The sequence below is a fragment of the Myripristis murdjan genome, chromosome 17 (assembly GCF_902150065.1).
Source record: "Myripristis murdjan chromosome 17, fMyrMur1.1, whole genome shotgun sequence".
In the NCBI taxonomy this organism is placed as follows: Eukaryota; Metazoa; Chordata; class Actinopteri; order Holocentriformes; family Holocentridae; genus Myripristis; species Myripristis murdjan.
The window spans coordinates 26971472-26997324 of NC_043996.1; the positions used below are offsets into that span (position 1 = coordinate 26971472).

Genomic DNA, 25853 nt, shown 5'->3' on the forward strand with positions numbered 1-25853 from the left:
GTGTTTATCAGTTTCAGCTGTAGTTTTAGTGGGTTTTTTTTTTTTATAATATAGGAGGTATTTGTTCAGAAGAGGTATTTAGATCCTGTATATTTTTATTTTATTTTAGTTATTTTTTTAAGCACACATTATCATTTCTGTTAGTTTTCTTTATTTTTATGAAGTCTATTTTTTCAATTGCTATTCTAGTTGACTAAAAGGTGTTTTTTTTTCCATACCTAGTGTTAGAATTGAGGTAAATGTAAGAATTGAGGAACAGGAATGATGAGAGAGAGAGAGAGAGAGGGAGAGAGAGAGAGAAGGAGAAACCAAAGAAATGCAGAAATTCAGCAGAAACCAAAGTTTTTGTGTGTGAATTACCATCTCCCAATGTCTCCATCATCTCCAAACCAAGGCCTTTCATACATGTGGAAAAGCGGAAGGGACACATTGCCTAATGTCAGTGCAGGGAGCTGTGCTGGAACAAAGCCGCTCCGCCGCTGATTTTGTTTATTTCTGGGTTGACTCGAGACATTTTCTCCACAAGCAAATGGATTAATTAAGCTCCTGCTGCCAGGACGGATGACGTCACAGCTGAGAACGAGCTGCGGCACTGAAACCGAGCCACGGCCGTAAGATTTGCTGTCATAGGAAACATTATTCTCCTATGCAGAGTAGACCTTAACGCCAAACAATGCTCATTTTCAGTTTTAGAAGCAGCCTTGAGTGAAATCGTAGCACTTGACAATCAGACCGAACTCTCAAAATCCCAGGATTATCCATCAGTGCATGTATATTCCACAAGATAATTAATGTTTAATATTGAAAATCAAATGGAAATAACTTAATAAAGACACTAAATTGGCGCATCAAGGATCTCAGCAAAGGGCAGTTAAGTCTCATATTGACTGAAACACACAGAGAATATCTGTCAAATTTTAATTTCTTCCAGCACAGTGAATGATGCTGTCGGCTTTTGCACCTTCACGTGTTGAAATATGACTTTGTGCTAAATGTCATTTGGATTTTATTTGGTTTTTCTTGACTGTTTAATACAACTTTGATCTGTCTTGGCAACGTCTCCTGAACAAATAATAATATCAAATCAATATCAGGTTATCTTATTAAGGAGAGTTTGATTTAAATGAGATAAAATAACATTATAGTACAATGAATATAACGATCTCACTCAGGATGCCAGGTTATAAAAATGACATTATTAATGTTTCCCCTAATTTTTTTTCTTCACATGCTGACATTTTCTCTCTCTTTGAAGTTTTACCTGCACATAGTCAACAGAAAAACTGATTTTTTAATTTAATTTAATTTATTTATTTATTTTTAGAGTTATATTAAATTCGGTGAACGTTGATAATACAAAACATTAGATGCTGCGTTTCATCTGACAAATTTGAATGCATTTCATTCTCTTCACCACTAGGTGGCACCCTCTATCAAGGATCCTGTTAAATTGGCAGCACGCTGAGCTTCTCTCAGTTTGAAAACCTCAGCACACACATCCACCCACATGCACACACACACACACACTTTCTCTCTAGTGCTCTCTCTCTCTCAAACACACACACACACACACACACACACACACACACACACACACACACACACACCCATACATGCATACATGCACAGGAGTCGGGTTAAAATGGGATTTTCCACACCTGGCGTTCCCTTCCTCCTTCCTGCTGTCTCCACGCAGGGATTGACTGATTTGGGGGCCTCCTTTATCCCTGGATACATGTGGGATTATGTAATCTTCTGGGACAGGGATTACCTTCTTCAGGAATCAGATTGGCTGGTGATGCTGCCAAGAGGTCGCCGGTACCTGCTGTTCCCTGCTCTGCTGACGTACCCATGAGCAAAGGCATCAAATGATGATAATGTGTATGTGTTTATGTATATGACTGGCAAGCTCCAAGAAAAGATAATTAACGAATGAAACATTTGACCGATTGAGGGCTGATACAATGAAAGATTTATCTGTCCTTGTAAAAATAAATAAGCGTATATATCCTGTGCCCCTGTGAAGAATCTCCATCTTAACATTTAGTCGCATATTAGGTGTCAAAATCTCATTTTTCTTCAAACAAGTGAATAAATCTGCAAGTTAATCCCACTTGTTTTCCAATCCAGTCTCACTTGCTTTAATAATTTTTTTTGGAAGCAAGTCTAAATATATAAATGTGTTGAAACGAGGCAGAATAAGGCAGATCAGCCCGCCGGGATCAGGAAAAATGACACTGGAGTCGAGAAAATCCTTAAAAACGAGTTGATTAACGTTGGAAACAAGTGGGATTATCTCGTCCCACTGACAGACCTTCTTCTTTTTTTTTTTTTTTTTTTTAAACTTGACTGAAGGAAAACGAGATGTTGACATGTGAAGATGGAGATGAAATTTGCAGTGAGCCTGACCTTTGACCTCCCCGTGAAACTGGAGAAATTCACAATTAAAAAAAGCGTTCATGTTATTATTGTTGTTTGTGTTATTAGCAGGTGAGAGTTTGTTTTGTTTGAGCTTTAACGAATCGGTATGGTGACAAGTAACACCAAAAAATAGGAAAGACCAGACACACACACACACACACACACACTTTCCTCCACATAAACAAGCTCACACATAAATAATCCACTCCTCTCTCTCTCTCTCTTTCTCTCTCTCTCTCTCACACACACACACACCTTGAATGAGCAAGCTTATGCATAAATAGCTCCTTTCTTTCTCACACCCTCTTTCTCTCTCATTCACACACACACACACACACACACACACACAGGCACAGGCACTGTCATGCACTCTCACAGCAGACATAATGCAATCGTGTAACCAATAATCCCGTCTTCATTCTGCTGCCCTCCAGGGGACCAGGGGAGGGGGGGGAGGAGGATGGGAGGAGGGTGAGATCTGAACCGGCTCTCGCTGCTGAGAACCAAAGCGCGTGGGTGGCTGTGAAATTAGGATTCCCTCAGACAATTCAGCGCGGCGTCGCTTTCGGGACGGGTTTTCGCTGACACAATCGAAAACCCATAATTGAGTTCTGCTCTGTGTCGCGGTGACACCCAGCCTCGCTTTCTCAGGGTGTTTTTTTTTTTTTTTTGGGGTCCTCTTTCGGTGGTTAAAATAAAAACTAAAAATGAAAAAACTTCTCTCTCTCTCTCTCTCTGTGTGTGTCTCTCTCTGTTTCAGTGTGTGTGTGTGTGTGGTCGTGTCCTGGATTGTGGCGTCGTTAAACGGCGCGGCGTGACTCAGCTCGTGGGAGTGTGACGCTCCCCTGCGCAAAGTGTCATCGCCGATACATCTGTGTGTCTAATTTGGACCGAGGCGCACGTTTTGAATGTTTTCTTTGCGGCACGTCGAGCATTAGTCACAGCACATATTGCCTGCCTCCACTTCACTTGCAGAATTAGTCACTTCCCAGTTAGACCAGTCTGACACGAGACTGTCAGTTGAATAGAAAATGAAGCCCCCCCCCCCCCCCCCCCCCCCCCCCCCCCCCCCCCCCCACACACACACACACACACACCCACACCCATCCTCGTCCTCCAGGCTAAACTTGTGTTAACTTAAACCTTTTTTTATTATTATTCACAGGTGTCACCTCTTTTCACAATCCTCCCTTCTCGGATTTTGCCCCGTGCTCTCAAAAAGTCGCACCTCTCAGCTTCCCTTCTCCTCACTTTTCGCTCTCTATTATCCTCCTCCCCCTCCCTCGCCTGCAGAAGCTCGGTGGAGTTATTTTTCCACGCAGAAACAGTGCAGTCGTCTATGATCTGTGCCGCCGATGGCGTTAGTGCGCGTCACCGGAACCGGAGTCCGATCTGTGCAACAGGTGTGACCGGCGCTCCTTCCGGTGGTTTCAAACAGGCCTTGCAGGTAAATCACCGGCTCACCTGTTGAAATAGGAGTAAGTGCTGATTAGAGATGGCTGGCAAAAAAAACAAAAAAACAATCCAGGCTCTGATTAACCTGCTGCACGTGTGATCGGTGAGACGAGCTTTGCAAAGGGCGAATTTGTGAGTTTTTTTCCTCTAAAACGGTGATTTCTGCAGCTTTTCCTTAAAGTTCGCCGTATACCTAACCCTAAACATGAAGGATATTATGAGGCACAGCAGCTGCTTCTTATCCGTTTCCCAAAATTACTGACAACCCAGCAGTCCCTGATGTTCACGACAGCGCTGGAGGTGCAGGAGAGGGTTTTGTGATCCACACCGGAGCCTCACCGCAGGCCCGTTCTTCCTAACAGCCCCGTAATAACCACCGACGTTACGTGCAGCTCATCCGACGGGACTTAGAGCCCCAGGCTGTTGCAACACGTAAAGACTCGGGGGACGAGGTGATAAATCGTGGACGTGGGCCGGCGCTTTTTCATCTCCAAAACTCACCTCACACTCACACTCGTGACTTGTACTACCGAATTGGAGATGGGCTTGGTGTGAGGTATCCAGTGTGTCCTTCCTCCTAACACCTAACCTTAACCGGTACGCCAAAACGATGTCACGAAATGTTAAAAAAAAAATCCCATCGCCCTCCTAGGAAGAAAAAGATTCGGTGTGCCCGTTTGGTCATGGCTTCATGGTTGACCTGATGTGACGGCAAACGAGGCGAAGACCACGTGTGCTGCAGCGTGACGAGCAATGATGTCAAGATGTTAAAAAAAAAACAAAAAAAAAACAAGAAAAATGGCTCCGTCATTCTGAGTTTTTAGCCTTGTGTCAGGCAGCCTTCAAACCCTCACAGCGGTTTTTGATTCGGTTCATGAACAGGTGTACTCCGGCTTTGTCCGTCTTTTCAAGCTGTTGTCGGAAGAGCTCGCGGTTTCCGGCGTTTTGACCACGGAGGCGTTCAACGATCCTTTAAGAATTGAATCTTTACACCAAAGAAGCTGTCATCAGCCACAGACCGGCGGTGTCACCAGGGGTGTATTCAACGTTACGGTACGTAACGTTGTGTGACGTTGTCTCATTGAATGGTGTGTTTGGTTGTAACGTCTTGTAACAGAGAGCAACATGTCTCACAGGTAGTTTTCCTCCGTTTTGTGGGCGTGTCACAGGTGTTATCCAATCAGCATCAGCCTGTATTTAAGCCTCCGTGATTTAAAACAATAGTGCTCCATTATGGCTTTCAGTGTAGCCTATGTTTAAAATTTTACCCATCATTTGAGGAGGTAAAAGCACATGTATGTGGTGCGTGTGATGATAGATCAGACAGTTTATTGTTTTTCTTCAATAATATGGCAACTTTTATTCAACTTAAAACTTAAAACATATTTGTGTAGGCTTATGGTACAATTCTTTGAAACAATGTTTAACAATAACTGTGAACTGTTTTTTTCTTTTTTTTTTTTTCATAGCGGACATTGAATGTATTGCAGTACCCCTATAATTAATGATCCATTGAAGGTAATGTCTGCTCACTCCCAAATGCAACAGGTTGTTCAGAGCTTTATCGTTTCTGTTAGCTTGACGTTACGTACCGGTACGTCTGCGCTGAATACACCCCTGATGTGATCCCGACGTGAGGCAAACGTGTGCAGAAAGAAAAGATTCATCACAACCGGAGGGAAACGATCAGATGAGGAGTTTACATGGTTATTAGACGCCAATATTTTCCTTATTGAACAGATGATCAAAACCTTCCAACCCGATTGATATTTCCTTCTGATCAGGTCGGATCGTCTGATTGAGGTGTTTACATGAGGCATTTTTAGTCTGACTGGGCTGTTATTCTGATTATTAGTGGAATATTCCACTAAAAATGCAGCTGATGATGCTTGTGGAGTAAATTTTTTTTTTCTGTTTATCCTCCTTTTTTTATTTTCCTTCAGTTACAAAAAAGAAAAAAAGATATCCAACAGTATTCGTTCGCTTCATGGGTGTACAAGTATGTCCCACGCCTACCCCATTCCACCACCCCATACATATCCACGTAAAAAACAAAAAGAACAGAGAAAAAAAACAATAAATAAATAAATAGATAAAAATACAAAAAGGAAATGAAACAGTACACTGACAAAAAGCTCATCAAAAATCCATTACATGCAATTACAACACACAAACAGTGACCACATGTCTTTCAATTTGAGCGAACGACGGATGCCAAAGGTCACGGAACACGTGACCCGCATTCTGCCTTTCAAGAGTTTTTTTTTTTTTCCAAAGGAAGAAATTGAGCTATGTGTTCCAAAAACATACTAAATGTTGGTAAATGTTCACTTTTCCATAAAAAAAGAATACATTTCTTGGCAAAATAGGTTATGGTAATTAACATTCTGCATTTCTTTGGATCTAAATAACAGTTAATATCATTTAGGAGGTAAATTTAGGAGTAAATTTGATGTTTGGCGTAAAAACGTGTTTATCCGGCTGAAACGGATGCAGCCGGCGCTCCTTCTTAGCGGTTTTCTCCTCCCTTGAAGAGGCGCACCGGCACATCCGAACTGAGCGCGCAATGAGAACCATGTAGATTCATCCATCACATTTGGTACTTATTCCACGTTTTTTGTCAGCGGAGTCCAAACGGTCCTCACTTCACTTTAGAGACACAAATTTAGAGTTGAATTATTAGGACATTTTGTTATTGCTGTTGATGGTGGTGGCTCTTTTCTGAGGCTTACGGTCTGCTTTGCATGTTCTGGGTTTAAAATGTTTAATTGTGCAGGTTTTTTAAGACTTTTTTTGGGGCATTTCTGCTTCATTAGACAGAGACAGCAGGGAGAGATTCAAACTCGCTCTACACGGTTGGCCACCGGGGTGCCCCATAACAGTGCATGTTTATGAGTGGTGGAAAGAGTAGCACAAAAATTATACTCAAGTAGAAGTTCACTGCAAAAACTCAAAATCCACTTGAAACAAGTGAAAATTAGCTTGAAACAAGTGAAAAATGTCTAAAAACAAGTTATTTCTGAGGTATTCATGTCTTATTTTAAGTGTAATGAGATATTTTGACTAGAAATAAGACATTTTGACTTGAAATGAGACAAATATTCTTGGTAAGATTTTGAGTTTTTGCAGTGTATATTATTACTTTTCCTGATATTTTCCTTCAGTAGAATAAAAGCACCACTGTAAAAATCGACTCCGGTAAAAGCAGCTCATTTAAAATGTTGCTCCAAGTAAAAGTTAGTGAGATCCTTTATATACACTTTGTTAGATGCTGTTTTTTTTCTATATTTTCCACGGGGGAGAGTGCAAAGTTTATTATTTAACTGGAAATATTGGAAACAAATCAAAGCAGATGACTCGTCTTGAGGGATGTTTGCTGTGAGCGGCTCCACGGTTTGTCAATACATGACGGCCCAGTTTGTGATGCGTGCACAGAGCCTTCAAACATTTAAAATGCAAGTGGAATATTTCAGCAAAAAGTGAATTACTGACTTAAAAAATAAAGAAAAAGTCCACAAAAAGCTGCTCAATCACAGTAACATGAATAAATGTAATTAGTTACTTCCAGCTCTGATATGATATGGCCCCGTTTGGATACATTTGCTGTAACCTACTACTAATCGCTGCTACGATCGCCAAGTTCAGGGCTCCGTGCCTTGCTCAAGGGCACTTTGACCGAGAGAGTCACAGTTAACGGGCACATATTGTCATGTTTTGTCGCCACAAGCAGCAGAATAATGGAGCCTCAAACAGTCAGAGAGCAGAATCAGAGCTGAGAAAAATAACTCCCATCTTCACAGGCTCACAGGACACACACACACACACACACACACACACTCTGGAGAGGTGGCCCCCTTTTTCTTCCCCCAGCAGAGAGACCAGGGCTACCTCAGAGGGAACGAGGGGCTTCTAGAGGCAAGACAGTCTGCTTTTTATCTCACAGAGAAGAAGAAGAAGAGCCTCTTTGTGCTGCTGTCCGCTCACAAATGCAAAGAGAAGCCCTGGTGAGGCAAGGCATATGCACACACACACACACACACACACACACACACATTTACACACACTTCGGCACACACAAACCATCAGCCAGCTGTGCCCTGGTGAGTTGGTTCAGTAAAACAATCTGTGTGTGTGTGTGTGTGTGTGTGTGTGTGTGTGTGTGTGTGTCCATCAGAGATCCTTGGAGTTTTTTTTTTTTTTTTTTTTTTTCCGAGAGGAGTCTTAAAACGCAGGTGTCCACCTTGGGCCCCCGCGTTATGAAGGGAGACAAAAACGAGGCCGCCCGCTTTCATCTCAGAGAGAGTCTCCGTTGTGCGCTCGAACAGGAGGGCAGTGTCTGTCTCCGCTAGGCATGCTGGGAGTCTGCGCCGGGTTCCCGCTCTCTTTGTGGAGTCGGGACGAGCCGGGGTCAGGCGTGGCCTTTTAACTCGAAAAAAAAAAAAAAGCAGCGTTACAAAACAACTCTTGGTGAAGTCCATTTTGTTCTTCTTTGGTGAGTTTTTTGCTTCTTCACATGGACAAACTGGACAAATGTTGACAACAGAAACATCATCAAGACACTGACAATTTTTAGTTTTTGCACCACAGTTCAGCAATCATATGGGGGGAGAGAGAGACAGACAGCGGGTTTCCATCCACCTATTTATATTCGCATTTTCAGAAATTGCAAAAAGGGTTTTTACGCTTGGAGGGGGTGGATTTCTCAGCATATCGATAAAAGAAAATGTGACTTTTTGCTGTGGAAACAGGTTTTGCGAATAAATGATGACTGGACCGGATACAAGTCACACTTCTACGCTACAGTCTTATTATTAGTTATTGTTATTATTATTATTATTAGTCTCTTATTCCTTATTTAGGATGGTTCGGTACGAGGTTAGCGCTGCCAAAATAGTAAGCAGACTTCTCCCAAGAGCCGACAAGGTCAGCAGGAATCTGTCCCTGATCAGCTGTTGAGTGTCAGCTGAGTGTTTGTTGTTGTTCAGTCGACACACAGACGCTGTCTTATGGCGTCATCTCACGGCGCACTCTCCTCTCAATAATCGCAAAACAAAACTAATGGAAACAGGCATGAATTCGCATTTTCGTTCGCGCGTTTTGACAAAATTCGCTCAAAAATTCCGATATATTTGGATGGAAACCAACCTACAGATACCAATATCAAACCAGACTGCAATAAAGAGAGACATTTTCTCTTTTGAGTAACACGCACGACTCTCACTTTTTCCACCGGACGGCCTCAGACTCGCTGTCGCTTCGTATAAAAACCCCACAGACGAACGCCTCAAGTTCACGTCTGCTCCGGGAGCGTGTTGAGAGGCGAGATGTAGGAAATAAATCACTGATGGAGAAGTAGATGAGGCGTACAGAGAGAAAATGGACACACACACACAAAAAATTCAACACTTCTTCAGAAAGTAACTGGAATGGATTAAACATGAGGAAGAGTCTAACAGCAGAGGAGGATTTTCCCTCTCCGAGACAGACACAATAAATCAAATTTGTCGCTCCGTGGCTCAAAAATGAAAGAGTTTTGCTCCAAAATGAGACCGGAGGCGTTAATAACCACAACAAGAAGCTCAAACTCCCAGCATCGAGTTCATGAGGTTGGTGAGCCGTGTGATCTCGGACGATGAAGCTCAACATCGTCTTCAGTCACATCAACGGGCTGGTCGGTCATTCTTGAACATCGGACACTCCCCCCAACTCCAATAAAATACGCAATTTCATAAAAAGCCACACCTTAGTTATGGATGTGCCTGTATTGATCTTAGCACCTTAGTATTTAAAGGTAGGTTCATTATGAAAACATGTCACAGATGACTTGCAACAAAAATATCTGTCGTTAAATATTACATCAATGGAAGCTCAAGATCAGCAGCTTTCTATCAGGACCTGCAGGGATAAAAGCCTCAGAAAACATTTTTGAGTCGTTTCTGGGTGCAAACTGGGTGACGGTGATCTAAATTCATTTCAAAAAAACGCCCAATATCTTGAAAACACAAACGCAAACGGCACTGGACATCTTCCAGTTTCCTCATAACTTCATAACTGGAAACCACACGAGCTGTGACGCATTTCTCGCTTCAAACTATTTGCAGAATGAGCAAACGGAGCGATATCTCAGATGCACTCTGATGCACTGATGAGGTGAGGGTATTGATTACAGCAGTGGTTCTCAGACTTTTTTCAATAATGTACCCTCTTTGAAACATTTTTTTTCCAGTCACGTACCACCTGACCGGCAGAAAAAAAAAACCCTGTTCTATATAAAGAGATCCAACACAGCGTCATCAGAGTCTGAAACAACAACCTGATACTGATGATATTTTCTTGGCTCTGTTTTTTTTTCTTTTCTTTTTCTCTTCTTTCTGCTTGTATCACTGCCACGTTTCAACCTCTGATCCATTTTCTTGATTTTTGTCCGGTTTCCGGGCAGAGCTATGACATTTGAGGACATTTGACACATGGAGACATTTGTGCAGCAGCTTTAAACCAAAAACACACACACCTGACACCTTCGGGAAACCCAGAGGGAAAACGGAAAATAAAATGCAGCTTATCAAAATTACAGTTACATTTTTTATTTAACTTAAATCATGCATGACATATATTTTTTAAATTAACGATTCCAAAAAAAACCTCCAAAGCACCCCCTTTTGAGAACCGCTGCATCCCAGCATCAGAACCACAACCTGGCCACGGATGCTTTCATGCGCTAAATATTTTCATTAGTAACCGAAAGCAAAGTAGAATAAATCCAAAGCGTGCAACACCTGCATGATGCATAATCTCCTTTCAAAGCAGTGAACTGAGCGACGCATTTGACACATTAAGAGGGGTGAGAGACCGGGCTGGCCTGCGGAGAAAATGATCAGGGATTAGCAGACAACCTTGATCATCCCCTGTTTGCCCTCTGACTCATCAGCCTTAATGAGCTCGCCGGGCCAAAATGGCTCCGCTGTGCATGTCCGCCGTTCATTAGAGCTCTCCCCGCTAACTGAGGGCAGCGACGGAGATGTGGCGGCGGCCGGGAGAGATGGAGCGAGCGAGAGGAGCCGGCCGAGAGGAGAGATAATGATGCCCGGGTGTGAAAGCGTCCATGTGCTCCACTCTCTCTGCCTTCCATTGTGCTTCACGGGGCCTTATAGGAGGTAACCTTGCCCAAAGTGCCTGCCGGTGTCACCCAACTCGCCGCTCCGCGCTGCGGCCGTCGGCCGAGCTGGCAGAGATAATACATTAATACATATGTAAAGAGCAGAAAGGAACTCTTTTTGACTGCTTATGCATTTTTGAAATTATTCATTTGGAGTTTTAATAGATTTCAAGGACACCGGGGTCAACTCAGTGCATGGAAACCAAAGGGAACTTTCAGTTTAAAGGGACACTTCGCCCACTGTGCAGAATTTTTGTAGTAAGCGCTCACGGTGTGCCGCCCTCAACCTCCAAAGAGGAGCGCGACACTCGCACGTCCTCGTGGTGAAAACTTCGATTCCAAAAATACTAGCAATCTCTGCTCCAGTGTAAAAACCTGGCTCTGTAATTGTACAGTTTTACAACAGCAAAACGGCATCATGAGTCTAAAAGGTGTGTGTGCACAAGTGCATACGTTTTGCTGGACTCGCTGACTGTGCATGAGGAGATTTTGGTCTTTTGAAGCGAGACTTGAGTGAAAATGTGTGTGTTTGAGAAGCACCGAGGACGCGACTGGATACCAGAGACTTGGATCACACAGCAGGACGACAGTGAGCTTTTTAAACACAACTTTTGAGCATTTTGCTGTGAAATTGTGCAATTATGGACCTAATTTTTTCCCCCATTGGATCAGACATGGCTGGTGTTTTTGGAAGTTTACCATGAAGGCTTTTGCGAGTAAAGCGTTCTTTGTTCGATGTTAAAAGCGGCGCGCGGTGAGAACTTGATGCAAAAATTATGCATTCTTGCGTGTGAAGTGTCCCTTTAAGTCACAAAAATGCCCAAAAATGCATTTATAGACGTTTCATGCCGCAGCAGTGACACCAGTTTTGTCTCAGTCCAGAGCGGTGGAGTGTCTAACCAGGCAAATCGAGAATATGGATCTTTTTTTTTTTCTGGACATGGAGGGTGCACTCAACTTTCAAGATCAATAACTTGAAGATAAATGCGTGAAAGGGGTGAAGGGGTCAGGCGGCATAACATGCCCATGTCCTCCTCAGCACCACGCCCACATCGGGCACCACAGCAGGTCAAACGCATCGCAGGCTGTTCAAGTCTCAGTCATTATCACTGGCATGAAGCTGAGACCACCTGGGAAAATCTTGGCCCTGTCTGAACGCTGAACCAGGGACAGTGATTCATTGACTGGCACCAGGAATAAAAATAATAATAATAATAAAAAAAAAAAAAATAAAAAAAAAAAAAACCTGGCCCTGGCCGACAAACAAGAGCGGCTCTCCTCGCCCACAACAAGGTGCTCTGCAGCAGGGCCTTAAAGCCCCATCTGCTGAAGTGAGGCCGGCAGCACAGGAGTTCATGTTTGCGTCTGGCAGCTCCCGGGTGTGTGCGTGTGTAAAGTTTCACTGCTGGAAAAAAAAGAGTCTCACATGTGACGGCTTGTAGGAAAAAAAAATGATGGAGCCAGGACAGGGGGTGATATCCTGAGAAAAAAAAAAACTGAGAATTTCTGTTATTAAAGTTGCAGATTTACTAGAAAAAAAACCCTCACAAATTCATGAGAAAAAACTCAGAAAGCTAGTTGTTTTTTTCGTCGGCGGCTCCACGTGTGTCGCCTCTGCTGCTGCTCGCCGTGTGTCAGGCCTGCAGCTGCTGACCTCATCAAATCCTACGTTGCAGTGGGATTTAGGAACAAGGAAATCCTGCTGATTTTAGCCCAGAATCACAAAATAGTTTCCTTCTGAATCGGCCCAAGTCACGACAACGTCTCTTCAAAGTCCAGACGCTGATGAGAAGATTGTGATTCAGCGCTCAAACCACCAGGATTTCCTTCTGACCGAATCCAATAATATAACTATTTTTGAGGGGTTTTTTTCCTTATGAATTTTTGAGTTTCTAATCTCAGGGTTTCTGAGTTTTTTCTCGCAAAATTTTGAGTATAAATCTCTTTTTTTCTAATCGATTTGTGAGGTTTTTTCATGTAAATTTAACATTCAATCTCAGAGAATGTTTAAGTTTTTTTTATCATAAATTTATGAATTTTTTTTTTCTTGGAATATCTCCCTTCCCTCGCCAGATCTGTAATTTTTTCCCCACATACAACGGCCCCAACACGCCATCGTACACACAACCTCCCTGGAAAAGGATTTAAAAAGACAAACGCCACTGAAACCGAGCAATTTGGTCACGTATCCACAAATCTTTAGTTTACAAATTTGATAAAAGCTGCTTGATGGAAAAATATTTTCCTCTATTGCTGGTGCTTTGACTGGCATTTGAAACTGGCTGTTGAGCGAAATGCAGCAGGATGAGCATAAAGGAGGAGAGCTTCATGTTTTCATGGCCATGCATTTCTCTCCTACACCTTTCTGTACCGCTTGCACATGTCCTGTTGAATGTGGCATTTAGTTTCTGCCTGTTCGCCTGTCAATAAGCGACATGGCTTTGCAGTGCTGAATGCCTGTTGGAATGCTGGAGCATCAACCACACTCAAAGTGCTCAAACATCTCCAGTGTGTGTGTGTGTGTGTGTGTGTGTGTGTGTGGGAAGCAGATGTATGCCGCATGCCAGCCGCAGAGAGACAGAGTGTCACAACATTCCTCGAGCCCCCTTGCCATCCGCACGAACAAAATGTCGAACCGCTCCAACCTCTAGGCAGTGTCGGAGGCCGTGAAAAGAACTGCTGTTTCATAAACTTTTATAACAGATGAATGTACAGCTTGCAAGGTCACGCTGCCATAGCAACACAAACCCGGAGCTTTCTGCAGCTTTTGTCCAAGTGAGGTCTTTTGTGCCGGCAGTCTGCGGCTCACCAAGGCTTCACGAGCGCCAGGCTTCCTCGTTAATATCCGATGAAAAGATCTGACTTCGCTGCTCCACTTGCACCAGCATTTTGAAACTCGGGCTGGACTGGAGTGTTACCTCATGAGCTCCTCACTTATTCGTGACATCTTTGATGATAAGCGTTCATTGATGTGGGATTTTTTTTTTTTTTCCCTGCACTGCACTTCCCAGAGATCAATTATCAAACAAATCACAAGGCAAGTGCTGCGGTGTCTCTCTCTCTCTTTGGCCTTGCCATTCAAGTTTCCGTAGCTACAATATTTTATTTTTTTGTGGCTATTGCTGCTCGTGCCAAACTGCTGAATGCTACGTCTATGCATTTCAAACAAGCTGCTGTTGCTGCGCTGCCACAGCTGCGAAAATGCATCACATCCTGTCCGCCAGAGGATTTTCCACAATGAAAAACAGCAAATGAAGATGTCATTGATTAACTGATGCCTTGAGACTGATGCTATGTTATGCTTTTCCTCTGCAGAAAACATTCGAGCAAACAGGCAACAAACGGTAGCTAATCCTGATCATGTCCCTCATAAAGATCATATCATGAGTTGATGCCATCGGTCAGAAAGTGTCAACTGTCAACGTGTTGGAAAAAAAAAAAAAAAAAAAGATTTTCCTTGATCCTGCTGTCAATCAGGCGACTGAACAACAGAGTATGAGTTGACCTCTGGTTGCTCTTATGGGAACTGCATTAATGATGTAATATGGCACATAATGAACTAAGGGAATGTGTATTAACTAGATGAATTGTATTAATTATTTTTGACAATGTGCACTAATTCTTTACTCCTTTTTTTTTTAAAAATATATAAATTGTAGGTGATCAACTGTTGCAATTGAGATCTGCAGCACATCAGGTGTTTTGCATGTTTATGGTGCACATGTGCGTCATGTGCATCTGACAGCAACTCAATTTTCTCTGTGAGGACTAATAAAGCCGACCTTACTTATTAATGTGGATGTGATAACGAAGCAGGTAGAGGCCAATTCGTCCAGTAATTTTAGGCCAAAATTGGGGTCAACCTAGTAACCTTTTAATTCACTGTTTAAATATCTCCTCTGGCTTTTATTCCTTATATTCCATATTAGCCCATATCAAATCAGATAATGTGTGATATGCATGTGTAAACAGAATAATTCAAAGAACTTGTAATTGACCTTTTTTTCTTGTCTTTGTGTGTGTAATCAACTTGTGAATTTTTATAGTGATATCTGAAAGTAAAATTTTGAACCCCTTTCCCCTGTGTGTTAAAAACAGTGTTTTCTGGTATTATATGGTCATATAGAGGTGATTTTCAAAACTTTCCACCAATGGGATTCCTTTGGACTTTTTTTTCCCCTCACTCAGGACAAACTGAGGATACAAAACCAGTTGAGTTTGCTTCTCTTGCAGTTTGTCCTAGGTTTTTTCATAAAATGACTGGCAGGCCAGCTGGGGCAGTCTAACAGGTCACAACAGGTCTCTTTATAGTGACACAGCCTTCGTAAACCAGGAGAAGACAACGCTAACGGGACACCACAATCTCCCAGCTGAAGGATGAACAGTCTCATATGACGGCATTAATATATATCAACATTTGGCCGAGACGTAGCAGGTACACCGCCCCCCTGTTTGTGACTCTGCCAAAGAGCGCTTCATGTTGGCTGCGCTTCCGGAGAGGGAAAGCCAAGCCTCCTCTCTGTACAGTCTCTACATGATCCGCGGTTCTGTGTTCAGTGTGGATAATGATGGCAGCTCACCATCCAGCTGACTCTTGTCCTCGCCTTTACCCGCAGCTCCAGTGTTTTATTCATTTATTTTGAGCTCCTGCTCGGCCGAGGCAAAGCGGACCACCGGCAGATTTGCTGCTTGCAGACTCTTACACGGGTCTTACACTATCCTCGCCGCCCTGAGATCCAATACATGCCCGAGAAGTGCTATCGGTTTCTCTCACATCTCTGAAAACTTTTCGAGCGCTGACACCCCTCCTCCCCCGTTTGGATTTCGACACTTTTGTCAGGACAAGCAATTACAGCTAAAGATCCAAATATGATCAATTCAGAGGCAGAGGCAGAGGCAGAGGCAATCTTCCTCCGCGAGTGAGACTCTGCTCTACTCATTTATTTTCCAGCTCTTATCAACTTTCCTCTTTTGGGCAGCAAGAAGCGAAATTTACATTTAAATGCCGTCCCTTATCCAACCCAATTTGTGTTTACCTCGGTGAATAGGCAGCACAGGTAAACAGCTATTTCAGTCTGGCCTTTCTCAGCTGCTCAAAAGCAACTTTACATTTTCAGAGAACACATTCTTGCTCAATGCCCATCCATAATGAATTCAAGGGCGTGTTGCAATACAGTAAATCTGCTGTAAAAGAACAAGGTTTCTCGATCGCCAGCGCCTTTGCTCCGGGTTTATTGGCTCTTGGTCGTGAAAAATCTCCGTTTGGACCAACCTGACCTTTGCAATGTAACGCTAAGGCCAACACTCTGTCAGCATCAGTGCCAACCACGTCGGCTGCCCCAACAATTTCCTTAAATCAAGGTTCAATCGCTGGTGGATCACAACAAAAAAAAGTAGAAAAGGTGAGTTGAAAAGTAGGATGTGAATATGGGAGGAAAAACTGGAGCACTTTACTGCAGAAAAGCCCGCAGAGAAAAAATAAGCTAAAAGAAAAATTCACATCTCAGTAATGCCTTCAGATGCAGCAATCCCTTATCTCATGTAGAAACCTGGCTCGGCTGTTGGAGCGAGATGAGTGGATGAGAGCGCGGCTGCACCGAGGTTATCCAGAGGGCATCTCCCATCATAGACGTGTCTTTTAATTGGGCCCCGAGCACCTACAGGAGGCTCCACAGGAAATTAAGCATCCTAGAGACCACCACCTCGCTCGGCTCTCTCTCTCTCTCTCCAGCCCGATCAGGCCTGGACTCATTCCCCCGGCACACCTCAAACACAGGAACACAAGCTTTTCTCAAAACAAAAGTCAAAGGAACCTGGAGAACCTGGGCTCCAGTGATAAGTTGTGACTGATTTCCCTCCTTTAACCTTTTTTTCAGTGTTTAAAGACGATGATTAAGGGGACGTTGTCATGTTAAACGTCGAGTTTCATCCATATGTCTCTTCTCCTTTTTGTGGGTGGTGATGTCTTGCAAAGAATGCCTCAACTGTCTACTACCTGCTAAACCGTCTTTCTGGGGTGGATTGTGTGTTGTCAGTCATTTTGCCTCTGACGGTAAAAAAAGCTCTCTGGTTAATCTCATCTCTACGTGCGCACACACAGCCGCCTCCTGTGATCTCTGGGCGCTTTGGGCTGAAACCTCATCCTCCCATCGTCTTCCTCTGGTGACACGATGTCTGCTCGAGCCCACCGACGCGTCCACGGCTCCGGCATCTCGTATCTCGTGTTTCGGTGCCGTCGTCGAACCCGAGACGCCGTGATCCTCATTCCTCAGCTTTTTCGCGTGTAAGGCAGATTGTATCAAACATGTACATGCATGCAAGTTCAGTTTTTTGACTGAAGTAGAGAACTGCAGAAAGCATCTTTTGTCCCAAATTAAATACCCACTGCTTGGAAAATACATGCATCTACTCTTGACCAAACGACTGACAGCACAAAATGTAAACAAATTAAAGGAGCAATGTAGGCAATGCAGGTCTTCAGCCAAAAATGAAAACTGCAATAGGATATCTATGATTTGGCGAGCTTGAATGACATATGAACTTCAGGTTGTTTTTTTTTTTTCCTTCATAATGGAGGTCCAGCTCTTTCAAAAATAACTCATTACACCTCTTCGACTTATGTGCCGTCTGGTCCATTTCACCGTGCCGCTTTTTTTCTTACAATTACCAGCATCCTTGAACAGGCAGAACACAGATGATGCTCTGTCCAGAGGGGAAAAAAAGATAAATATTTTAATGGAGATAAGTGCTAATATCTGAAGAATGCTGCAGCCACCATAACTGTTTTTTTCCTGGTATCACTAAGAACTCCAAGCAAGTAAACTACCAAGGTAAAGCCACCAGTAACTAGCATTCATTTGTCTGGTGGCTCATGCCTTTCCTATCTGCATGCAGACACGCCTTGGGCGAACAAAAACTATTTTTTAAACAATGGTATCTCCGAAAAACAGCTGGTTATCTGCCAGAGAAACTGGCAGAACAGAGAAACTTAGTCAGCATTTTGTTAACTGCATTTGGCTGCTGGCCAGCGGTTATTCCCCACCTGGAAACGGCGCATTCATACTTGTTCCTTCCTGCCTTCACGGACACATTAACGACAAAGATGACAACAACCAAAGGGGGAGGAAAAAAGGAAAGAAAAAAAAAATCAGACACACTGGTCAAAACACATAATGCCCTGGATTTTTATTTCATTTTGTGAGAATTCAAGAGGATTCTTTGTCTTTCCCATGTTTCATGTGGAAGGGGAGGGGGTGGGGGAGGGGGTCTACAAAAACAAACAAACAAAACTCATGAATCAACTCGGCCATTGGAATGGGCACTGGGACTGTGGTACAGACAAAGAGAAACTACAAGTAGCCTTGTTCAGTACCAAACTCTTCACAGAAGAGAGCTCATTTTTATTTTTTAGTATTTTTTTTTTTCCAAAGGAAGGCACCCGATAACTTGTGGTTCATGGCCTTGCAGCCTTCTGGAGAATTCTAAAAGCAGAGAAAACGGTCTTTGTTTTATTTTTTTTTTTCACTTAATACATATTTTCTTTTCTTCTTGTAGTATGTATAAACTGGAATGATGATAAATGTCCAACAGTTACTGCATCTTTCTCCCTTATAGCTTTTTTTGTTTGTTTTGTTTTTTTTTTTCATTTTAGATCAACAAGTAACAAAGAATGAAGTCTTTCGATGAGGAGCATACAATTAAAAAAAAAAAAAAAGGGAGGTACAAAAATAATTCTTTCACAAAATGAGTGGATACTGGGGAGGGGATTATCTTTTAGGGAAAAAAAAAACAACAACAAAAAGGTTAATTAGGCCTGCTGGTGCAAACCAGAGACCGAAAAAAAAAAAAAAAATCATACAAAAAGCAGCATCAACCAACGAAACAAAACAAAAAGTAAAAATTATATAGTGCTTAGATAAGTCAGAAGCAGCAAGGTCTTCTGGGAAAGAGTCTTCATCCCTATTCTTTTTTTTTTTTTGTTTGTTTTTGTTACTTGTCTCAGGAATAATTTATGTATGGAAGAGCTTTTACGGAAACTGATTAACCCACTGACAAACTGATGCCTGGAACAAACAAATTCACACCTTTCTTCTTCTTCTTCTGCCCTGCGTCTGAACCCGTATGAACGCTTGTCGCCGTGGGTTCGACACGACACACTGCAACACCGAACACAACAGGCGAGCCCCCGGCCATGTTCACAACATTTAAAAAAAAAAAAAAAAAAAAAAAAAAAAAAACAGAGAGAAAAGTTTATCTTTAGCTAAACACTGACTGCAACACGGGGAACCAGTGGGGGGAGAGGGGGTACAGTGTACAAAGAACCAAAACAGAAAACAGATGAACAGAACAAAACAAACAAACAAACAAACGGGAAAAAAAAAAAAAAACTTTTGTAAACACGGCACAATAAATAGATCCAACAGCAGGTTCTGCACCATGCACGTGATGACACACACTTTTCTGTGGTACAACTCTCACATCTCACACTCGCACCAGTTGCAGTTTGTCGTTTTCTCTTTTTAATTTGATTTTTTTTTTTTTTTTTTTTTAATATCCCGAGTGCAAAACATCACAAATGAACAATTCTGTATTCAAGTAATGTTATATACAAGAAGAGGAGTGGGGTGGGGGAGGGAGCGGGGGGTATTACAAATATGCAGTACTGTACATATAATTGCCATATTCATAATTTACAGACGTTGATCTCTTATTAACAGTAACAAATAGGGAAATGGGAGGGGAGAAAAAACAAAACAAACAAACAAACAAAAAAAAAAAACAAAACAGAAACATTGTACGAGACGAGCATTGCAATTAAGTCCCAAAACAGTTGCCATGGAAACACAGCGTCGCTGTGCGCATTCCGCCGCCGCTTGCACTCACAACTCTCACAGAAGATGCATAGCACCTAAAAAAAAAAATAAAATAAAAAAAAATAAAAAAATGAAGGAGTTAGGCTTCCCCCGTGCCGCATGCAGGAGGCTACGTAACTTCCATGGCCACTGTGTTCTCTGATAGACTGTTCAGTGCTGGCTTGTCTTGATCGTGATTCTCCCTGAGGAAGAGGAGGAAGAAGAGGAAGAGGAGTCAGTGGGAGTGAGACAGCTGGCAGCGAGTCATCTGTTTCATCAAGGCACAAATAAACGCTCACTTCGGTTCTGTCTACAGAGCCAGCACGACTACAACTGAAGTTAACATTTTGGTTAACCTACTAAGGACTAGTAACCCCCCCAAAAATAAAAAAACAATTACCATCTGAGGATGTTTTATCAAAAAAATTAATAGATACCCAAGCCCATTTTCAGTGCTATTTAGTGTAGCGAGCTGGGTAGTGAGTGAGCAGATTAATTAAAATCCACGTACACATTCATGCACACTTTTTGTTTGGGTCATCACATTTTTTTTTTTTGTGTCACCACTTGGGAGTAACGTTGTTTCTACTAACATCAGGCTGGTAAAGCATCAGTCGGCAGTGGGCAAAGTTTACAAGGCGGTTCCTACAGTCTCGATTTCAGAATTCAATACTTGTTCCCTCATTTCTTCATTTGATATAGCTTTTGGTGTTCAGCGTGATGAGCACAGGGGAAGTGTGATAGGACAAGGATCCTAAACCACAAAAATGTGTTGCCTTGTATATCAGGTGTACAATATTTTTTATCACTGCTTTTTTGAGTGCAATTGCTACGGTTCAACAGTTGAAATTTGCATGTCTTCTTCCACTCATTTCCACACCAAATGTAGCAAACAAAAACTGAAAGATAATAAGCAGCGTATTATCAGTTGCGGCTACAACACATGCTGTCTTAAAACATTACTTGTGCATACTGCATGTGTCTTTGTGGTGGATCCAAGGTCGTGTGTGTCAGCCATGTGTATCAACGTATGATGACACTCTACATCCCCTTTAATAACCTCAGCAACGAATCCCTGCATATTTACTGTAATTTGTTACTGAAGTTTTTTACTGGCAGCCGGGGTGGAAGTTTAGCGCCGGCCATTTTGCCTGTGGCTGAGTGTGTTCCTCCAACTAGCAACTTTGGCAGCAAACACTGTTTAATTTTTCTCTATTCACATTTTGGAGCCGATCAGGAATTGTGGACAAGCGGTGGATAAAAAGATCTGGTTTGCTGCCCTGTCTGTAACTCCTGCATGAGAATCTGAATCTAATTTGCCAAAGCTACACTCTGTTAATTGGTACTGACACTTATTTCTTGTTTCCCACGAGGCATCAAGGTAGTCACTTGCACTCAAAACTTGTGCATTAACCAGTAAGAAAAAAAAAAAAACTCAAAAAAGGTTAACACGTTCTTATTGTATCTGCCTGCAGTCAGACTCGAGTGCTTGCTCTAACTTCCCCTGAATGTTTTCTAAAAAGCAGAGATTTTTTTTGAGGGCAGACCCCTTACTCTTTCTGTTTCCTCACAAAGACTATTAGCGCTTCATTAAAAGCATGAAATCCCCTGCCCATCCTCTTCTCTCACCTGGGCACAATGTCCAACGGCGAGGCCGAGGCCGTGGTGACCTTGGGTTTCTGACAGTTGGCGGTAGCGGCAGCCGCGGCGGCGAGCTTTAAGGCAGACGTCGACACGGCGGTGCTGAGCGTCCGGGGGGCGTGGGCGCGCTTGGCGGTGGGAACACCCAGACGGAGGCTGTTGTTGTTGTTGTTTCCCAGCAGGACCTGAGTGGTGGCGGTGTTAGTGGTAGTGGTGTTGGTGGAGGTGTTGGCGGGGTGGGCGGTGCCGTTGTTGTTACTGGTGGCGGAGGTGGAGGTGGTGGTGGTGCTGGGGTGCAGGAAGGCGGGGCTTGGGGTAGTGGAGGGCGTGGCCGGGGCAGCAGGGGATGGGGACGCTGTGCTCGGGAGCAAGCCCTTGTAGACACCTGAGGGTGGTGGGGGGGTCAAACAGGTGAGGGGGCGGGGTTGGAGGGTTGGGAATGGCAGGAGGAGTTGACAGGATTGGGATTTGGAGACGGAAAGGTCTGGATTATGAACCATTCTTAGAGGAAAAATCCATTTCCCCCCCTAATTGCAATTGTAAGCAAAGCCCTCAAAGTGGAAATAAAATTATTTTTCATTATTCAAGTACATCAATAATCTTATTTGTGCTCCAGCTAATCTTTGCTCACCTACCATTAGACAGAGAAGCTCTTCGAATACCTAAACTGATTATCTTTTAAGTCTAAAGGGATAAAAGACGGAGAAAAAAATGCTCACGCGGTCTCTCAAGAAGAAATATTATCCACTGCAACTAGAAGCCCAAATTCTCTCCTACAAAAGTGACATCATGTCACTTTTCAGAGTTACCTACACAATGCTGCTGCCTGTATTCATTTTCCTCTGGGTTCCTGCTGCTTGTTTTTGTTAAGCTTGTATTGTACTGCGTCTGTATCGGCTCTTTTTGTGCACTCCATGATGGTTTTAGGGCTGCCATTACTTTATCCTCTTTGTTTGCTGTGATTGCTGAGCGTTGCTGTGGCTTCTAGCGCTTTAAATTTGATGTGCTATAAGCCAATGTGATTTGAATTGCTCTTTAAGCATTTTTCCAAGACAAATTACATTTACTGGTTAGGGCTACACAAGTAAATATCCACTGCTTTTTGTCCTACAATTAATGATCACAGAATGCTGGCATATTACAGTAATAAAACAGTTAAGTGATTTTAAGAGGATGACTGCAGACGAGGATAGACAAATGTCCAAAGTCCAGTGAAATAATTTTATTCCTCCAAGTCAACAATAATAATAATAATAATAAATGTGATGAGCAGCAGTAGACCAAAATATCAACTGGAGCACTCGGGGTTAGCCATTTCGGCGGGGCGGGCAAGTCTAACCTGAGGGGGAGAGGACGCCGTTGACTCCGCCTCCCAGGACCAACTCCTCCTTGGTCTTGAGGGCCAGCAGCTGTTCGGCGGTGACGAGGGCCGAGGCGGCAAACTGAGCGCTGACCTGGTCTAACGTCTTCGACACCAGACCCTGGACGGAGAGAGAGGAGGAGGAGGGAGGGCGAGAGACACCAGGTCAACACAGGTGGTGATAGGTGGATGGGGTGACGGGGTTAGCGCAGTGGTTTTCAAAGTGAGGCCTGGGGTCCAACTGCTTGAGGATCTTCCAAGGGGTCCGCAGCAAAATGAGGGGTGGCTTAATTTCACCAACGCAGCCTCACAAACACAAGAAATGTGACGTCAACCCAGCATCACTGATCTGATGTTTAAATATAATTAGAAATACAGGTTTCCTGTAATTGCTTTTGTCAATTTTCTGGGTTTTTTTTTTTTTTTAACTTGAACTTTTTAACGGTAATTTTTACTGATTTCTTACACATTTTCGGATAATTTCTTGCTAATTTGCTAATCACATATTTCCCCACATCTTTGAACAAAATTAAGTCTATTTGCTCAGGTTTCAAAGTGTTAACTCACCAGATATCAAAAATATGTGACTGAATATTTTAACGATATGTTTAAATATTTGTCTGAAAAGTATGACAACACAAAGCAAAGTATCTTTTCGTAACAGGGTGCTGAGGGAAAAATAAATTCAAGTAGGGGTCTGCAGGGTGTAATGAGAGTCAACTTGGAGGTTCAGAACATGAACAAGTTTGAAAGCCCCTGTGTTACACAACAGAGAGGGAAAAAAAGGAGGACAGACAGGTACCTGTCTTCCTGACTGGCGACTGACCTGTGTGCTGTTGGCAGTGGCGGTGCTGTTGGCTTGCTGTTGCTGCTGGACTTGCTCCAGCTGCTGTTTCTGCATCAGGGCCAGCTGATCCTGATGCTGCTGGTACTGTTCGGCCGTGAAAGCTGAATGGGACAGACATCGGATGAGACTTTAAAAAGCTGTAAGGAAATGCTCACAACTTTGTGTGTGTGTGTGTGTTTTGAATTCTGTGTTTTATTGCCTTGTTTCTGCTTCTTCTTCTTTTTTTTTTTTTATCTAACCACAAGAGGCAAGAGAAGTGGAAGTAAATGCAAAGTCCAAATAATTTTAAACTGGGATAATATAGTGACATAAAAAAAACCTTCAGTGTTTTGGCTTAAAATGATGATTGAAATGTGGAGTAAGACAGATACAGTTTTATTTGCATAATACATTCTTTAGTTATAAAATATAGAAAAAAGCATGGGTGGATGTGTGGATGAGGTGCTTCTGCTCAGTTTGAATAAAATGATATGCAAATTGATTTGTAGGATAGGGAGTCTTAACTACCAAAATCTTTATTTTAGGTAGGTGTGTGAAACAGATTTTCTGCTAAGGAACACTGCAGTCTCTTGCTATTTGAAAATTAAAGTATTTATAATCCAATTTCAGTATTTTAACAATTAGTTAAACAGCACCACATGAAATCCTAGGAGACAAAACTTCACAAAAAATGATGCATTAAGCAGTTTAAATCTACCACTTCTCCTTCCTGTCCATCTTGTTGTTACACACACCACCGTCACCCAAGATTACTGAGGCAATACTAATATGAATCTCAAATATTTTCTACAATCCCACTCCTGTTGAGTAAAAAGTCATTAAGCATAAAACAGTCAAATATCAGCCTGCCTGCACTTTCAAGCTGAGACTTTATCAGGCATCGTTTTTCAATGACTAATTGACCAATTTTAATGCTCTCTGGTCGTGCCAATTTGGTGATTCATGCACTCATACACAGGCAACACCACCAACCCCCACCCACCCGGTACAGCCTTGTTCGACAGCGTGCCAGTTAAGAGCAGACTGGGTCATCACTGGATCAAACATCTGAGGCTGATGACATCAGCAGACACTGGGGTTGGCTCATGCAGCGATCCGATCTCATTATTTTCATGTTTCAGTTCCACACTTTTTCACGCATTAGACCTTAAAACATAGCAAACTCATCTCTCCACACTTCTTAAGTCATTAGCAGTGCCCATCATCAATGTCCACTGACATCAAAACCAGTTTTCATTTTTGCCACAACTTCAGATGTTTTGCAGCTGCTGAACCCTTTCATTCCTACCAAAGCAGCTTTTTTGTATGGGGGTGCGAGGGTCAACAGCTTCATCAGGTTTTATAATCAGAAGAAATGTGAAGCCAACAACCAGTCTGTGATCAGCTCTTCCAATCAGAAGGCATTTTGGTTTTCCATCATTGTAGAATGGCACTTAATTTCTAAGTACTGCCCGATACTGGATCAGATTATTGGGGAAAGACAAAAAAACAAAGCAAAACATTAAAGAAATCCAAAAAGGATTGTGTCTGTGCGTTACAGCTGAATTTAAAAAAATACAAAGTTATAGGCCTTGAAGTGTCACAGGTATGGCTACTAAGGCAACACTGCCCTGCTTTGACAGGACTTGGCTTAAAAGAAATGCTCCCATTCTCCCCCCTAATGCTTTACCAAACCTTTACAAAAGTCATGATACCATTTGCCAGAGAATAACGACAAGCCACCCAAGCTCTTCCACCCATGGGCATTTTCACATCCCAGTGATCCAGTCCCAACCCCGACAGCCACGTCACCAGCTCTCTACTGACAAAGAAATCCTATTCCCAAGATTCAAGGCATTGTGGCGGCCTTGCACCTCAATGTGTCATTGATTTAATTTCTCTTCACAAGCCCTCTGGTCCTGTGCTCACAGGACTTGTTGTCATTCAGCACAGGGACAGAGCCGTCTGCTACTGTGCCCTCTCCCTCAGGAACAAGTTTCCTGCTGCTGTCAGACACTGTCATTACTTAAGTCCAGTCTCTAAACCCATTTATTTAGCACGGCCTACAACCTACCTTACCTCTGAGCTGAATGTTGTCTTGCGTCTGCACATTTTGCTGCTGCTCTCATATCTACTCACACA

At 42.8% G+C, this 25853-nt stretch overlaps 1 protein-coding gene across 2 annotated transcripts in view; it reads right to left on the reverse strand.

Moving 5' to 3' along the window:
- Positions 1–18214: 18214 nt before the first annotated feature.
- The window catches only part of LOC115374902 (enhancer of polycomb homolog 1-like), a 38736-nt gene continuing 31097 nt past the window's right edge, over positions 18215–25853 (reverse strand). For both annotated transcript variants that reach the window (XM_030074054.1, XM_030074053.1), the window contains 4 exons: positions 23712–23833; positions 22865–23006; positions 21514–21910; positions 18215–20087 (listed from right to left, as the gene is read on the reverse strand). In XM_030074054.1, coding sequence (XP_029929914.1) covers positions 20015–20087; positions 21514–21910; positions 22865–23006; positions 23712–23833 — 734 coding nt within the window. In that variant the 3' untranslated portion in view covers positions 18215–20014. The remainder of the gene's footprint in view (positions 20088–21513; positions 21911–22864; positions 23007–23711; positions 23834–25853) is intronic.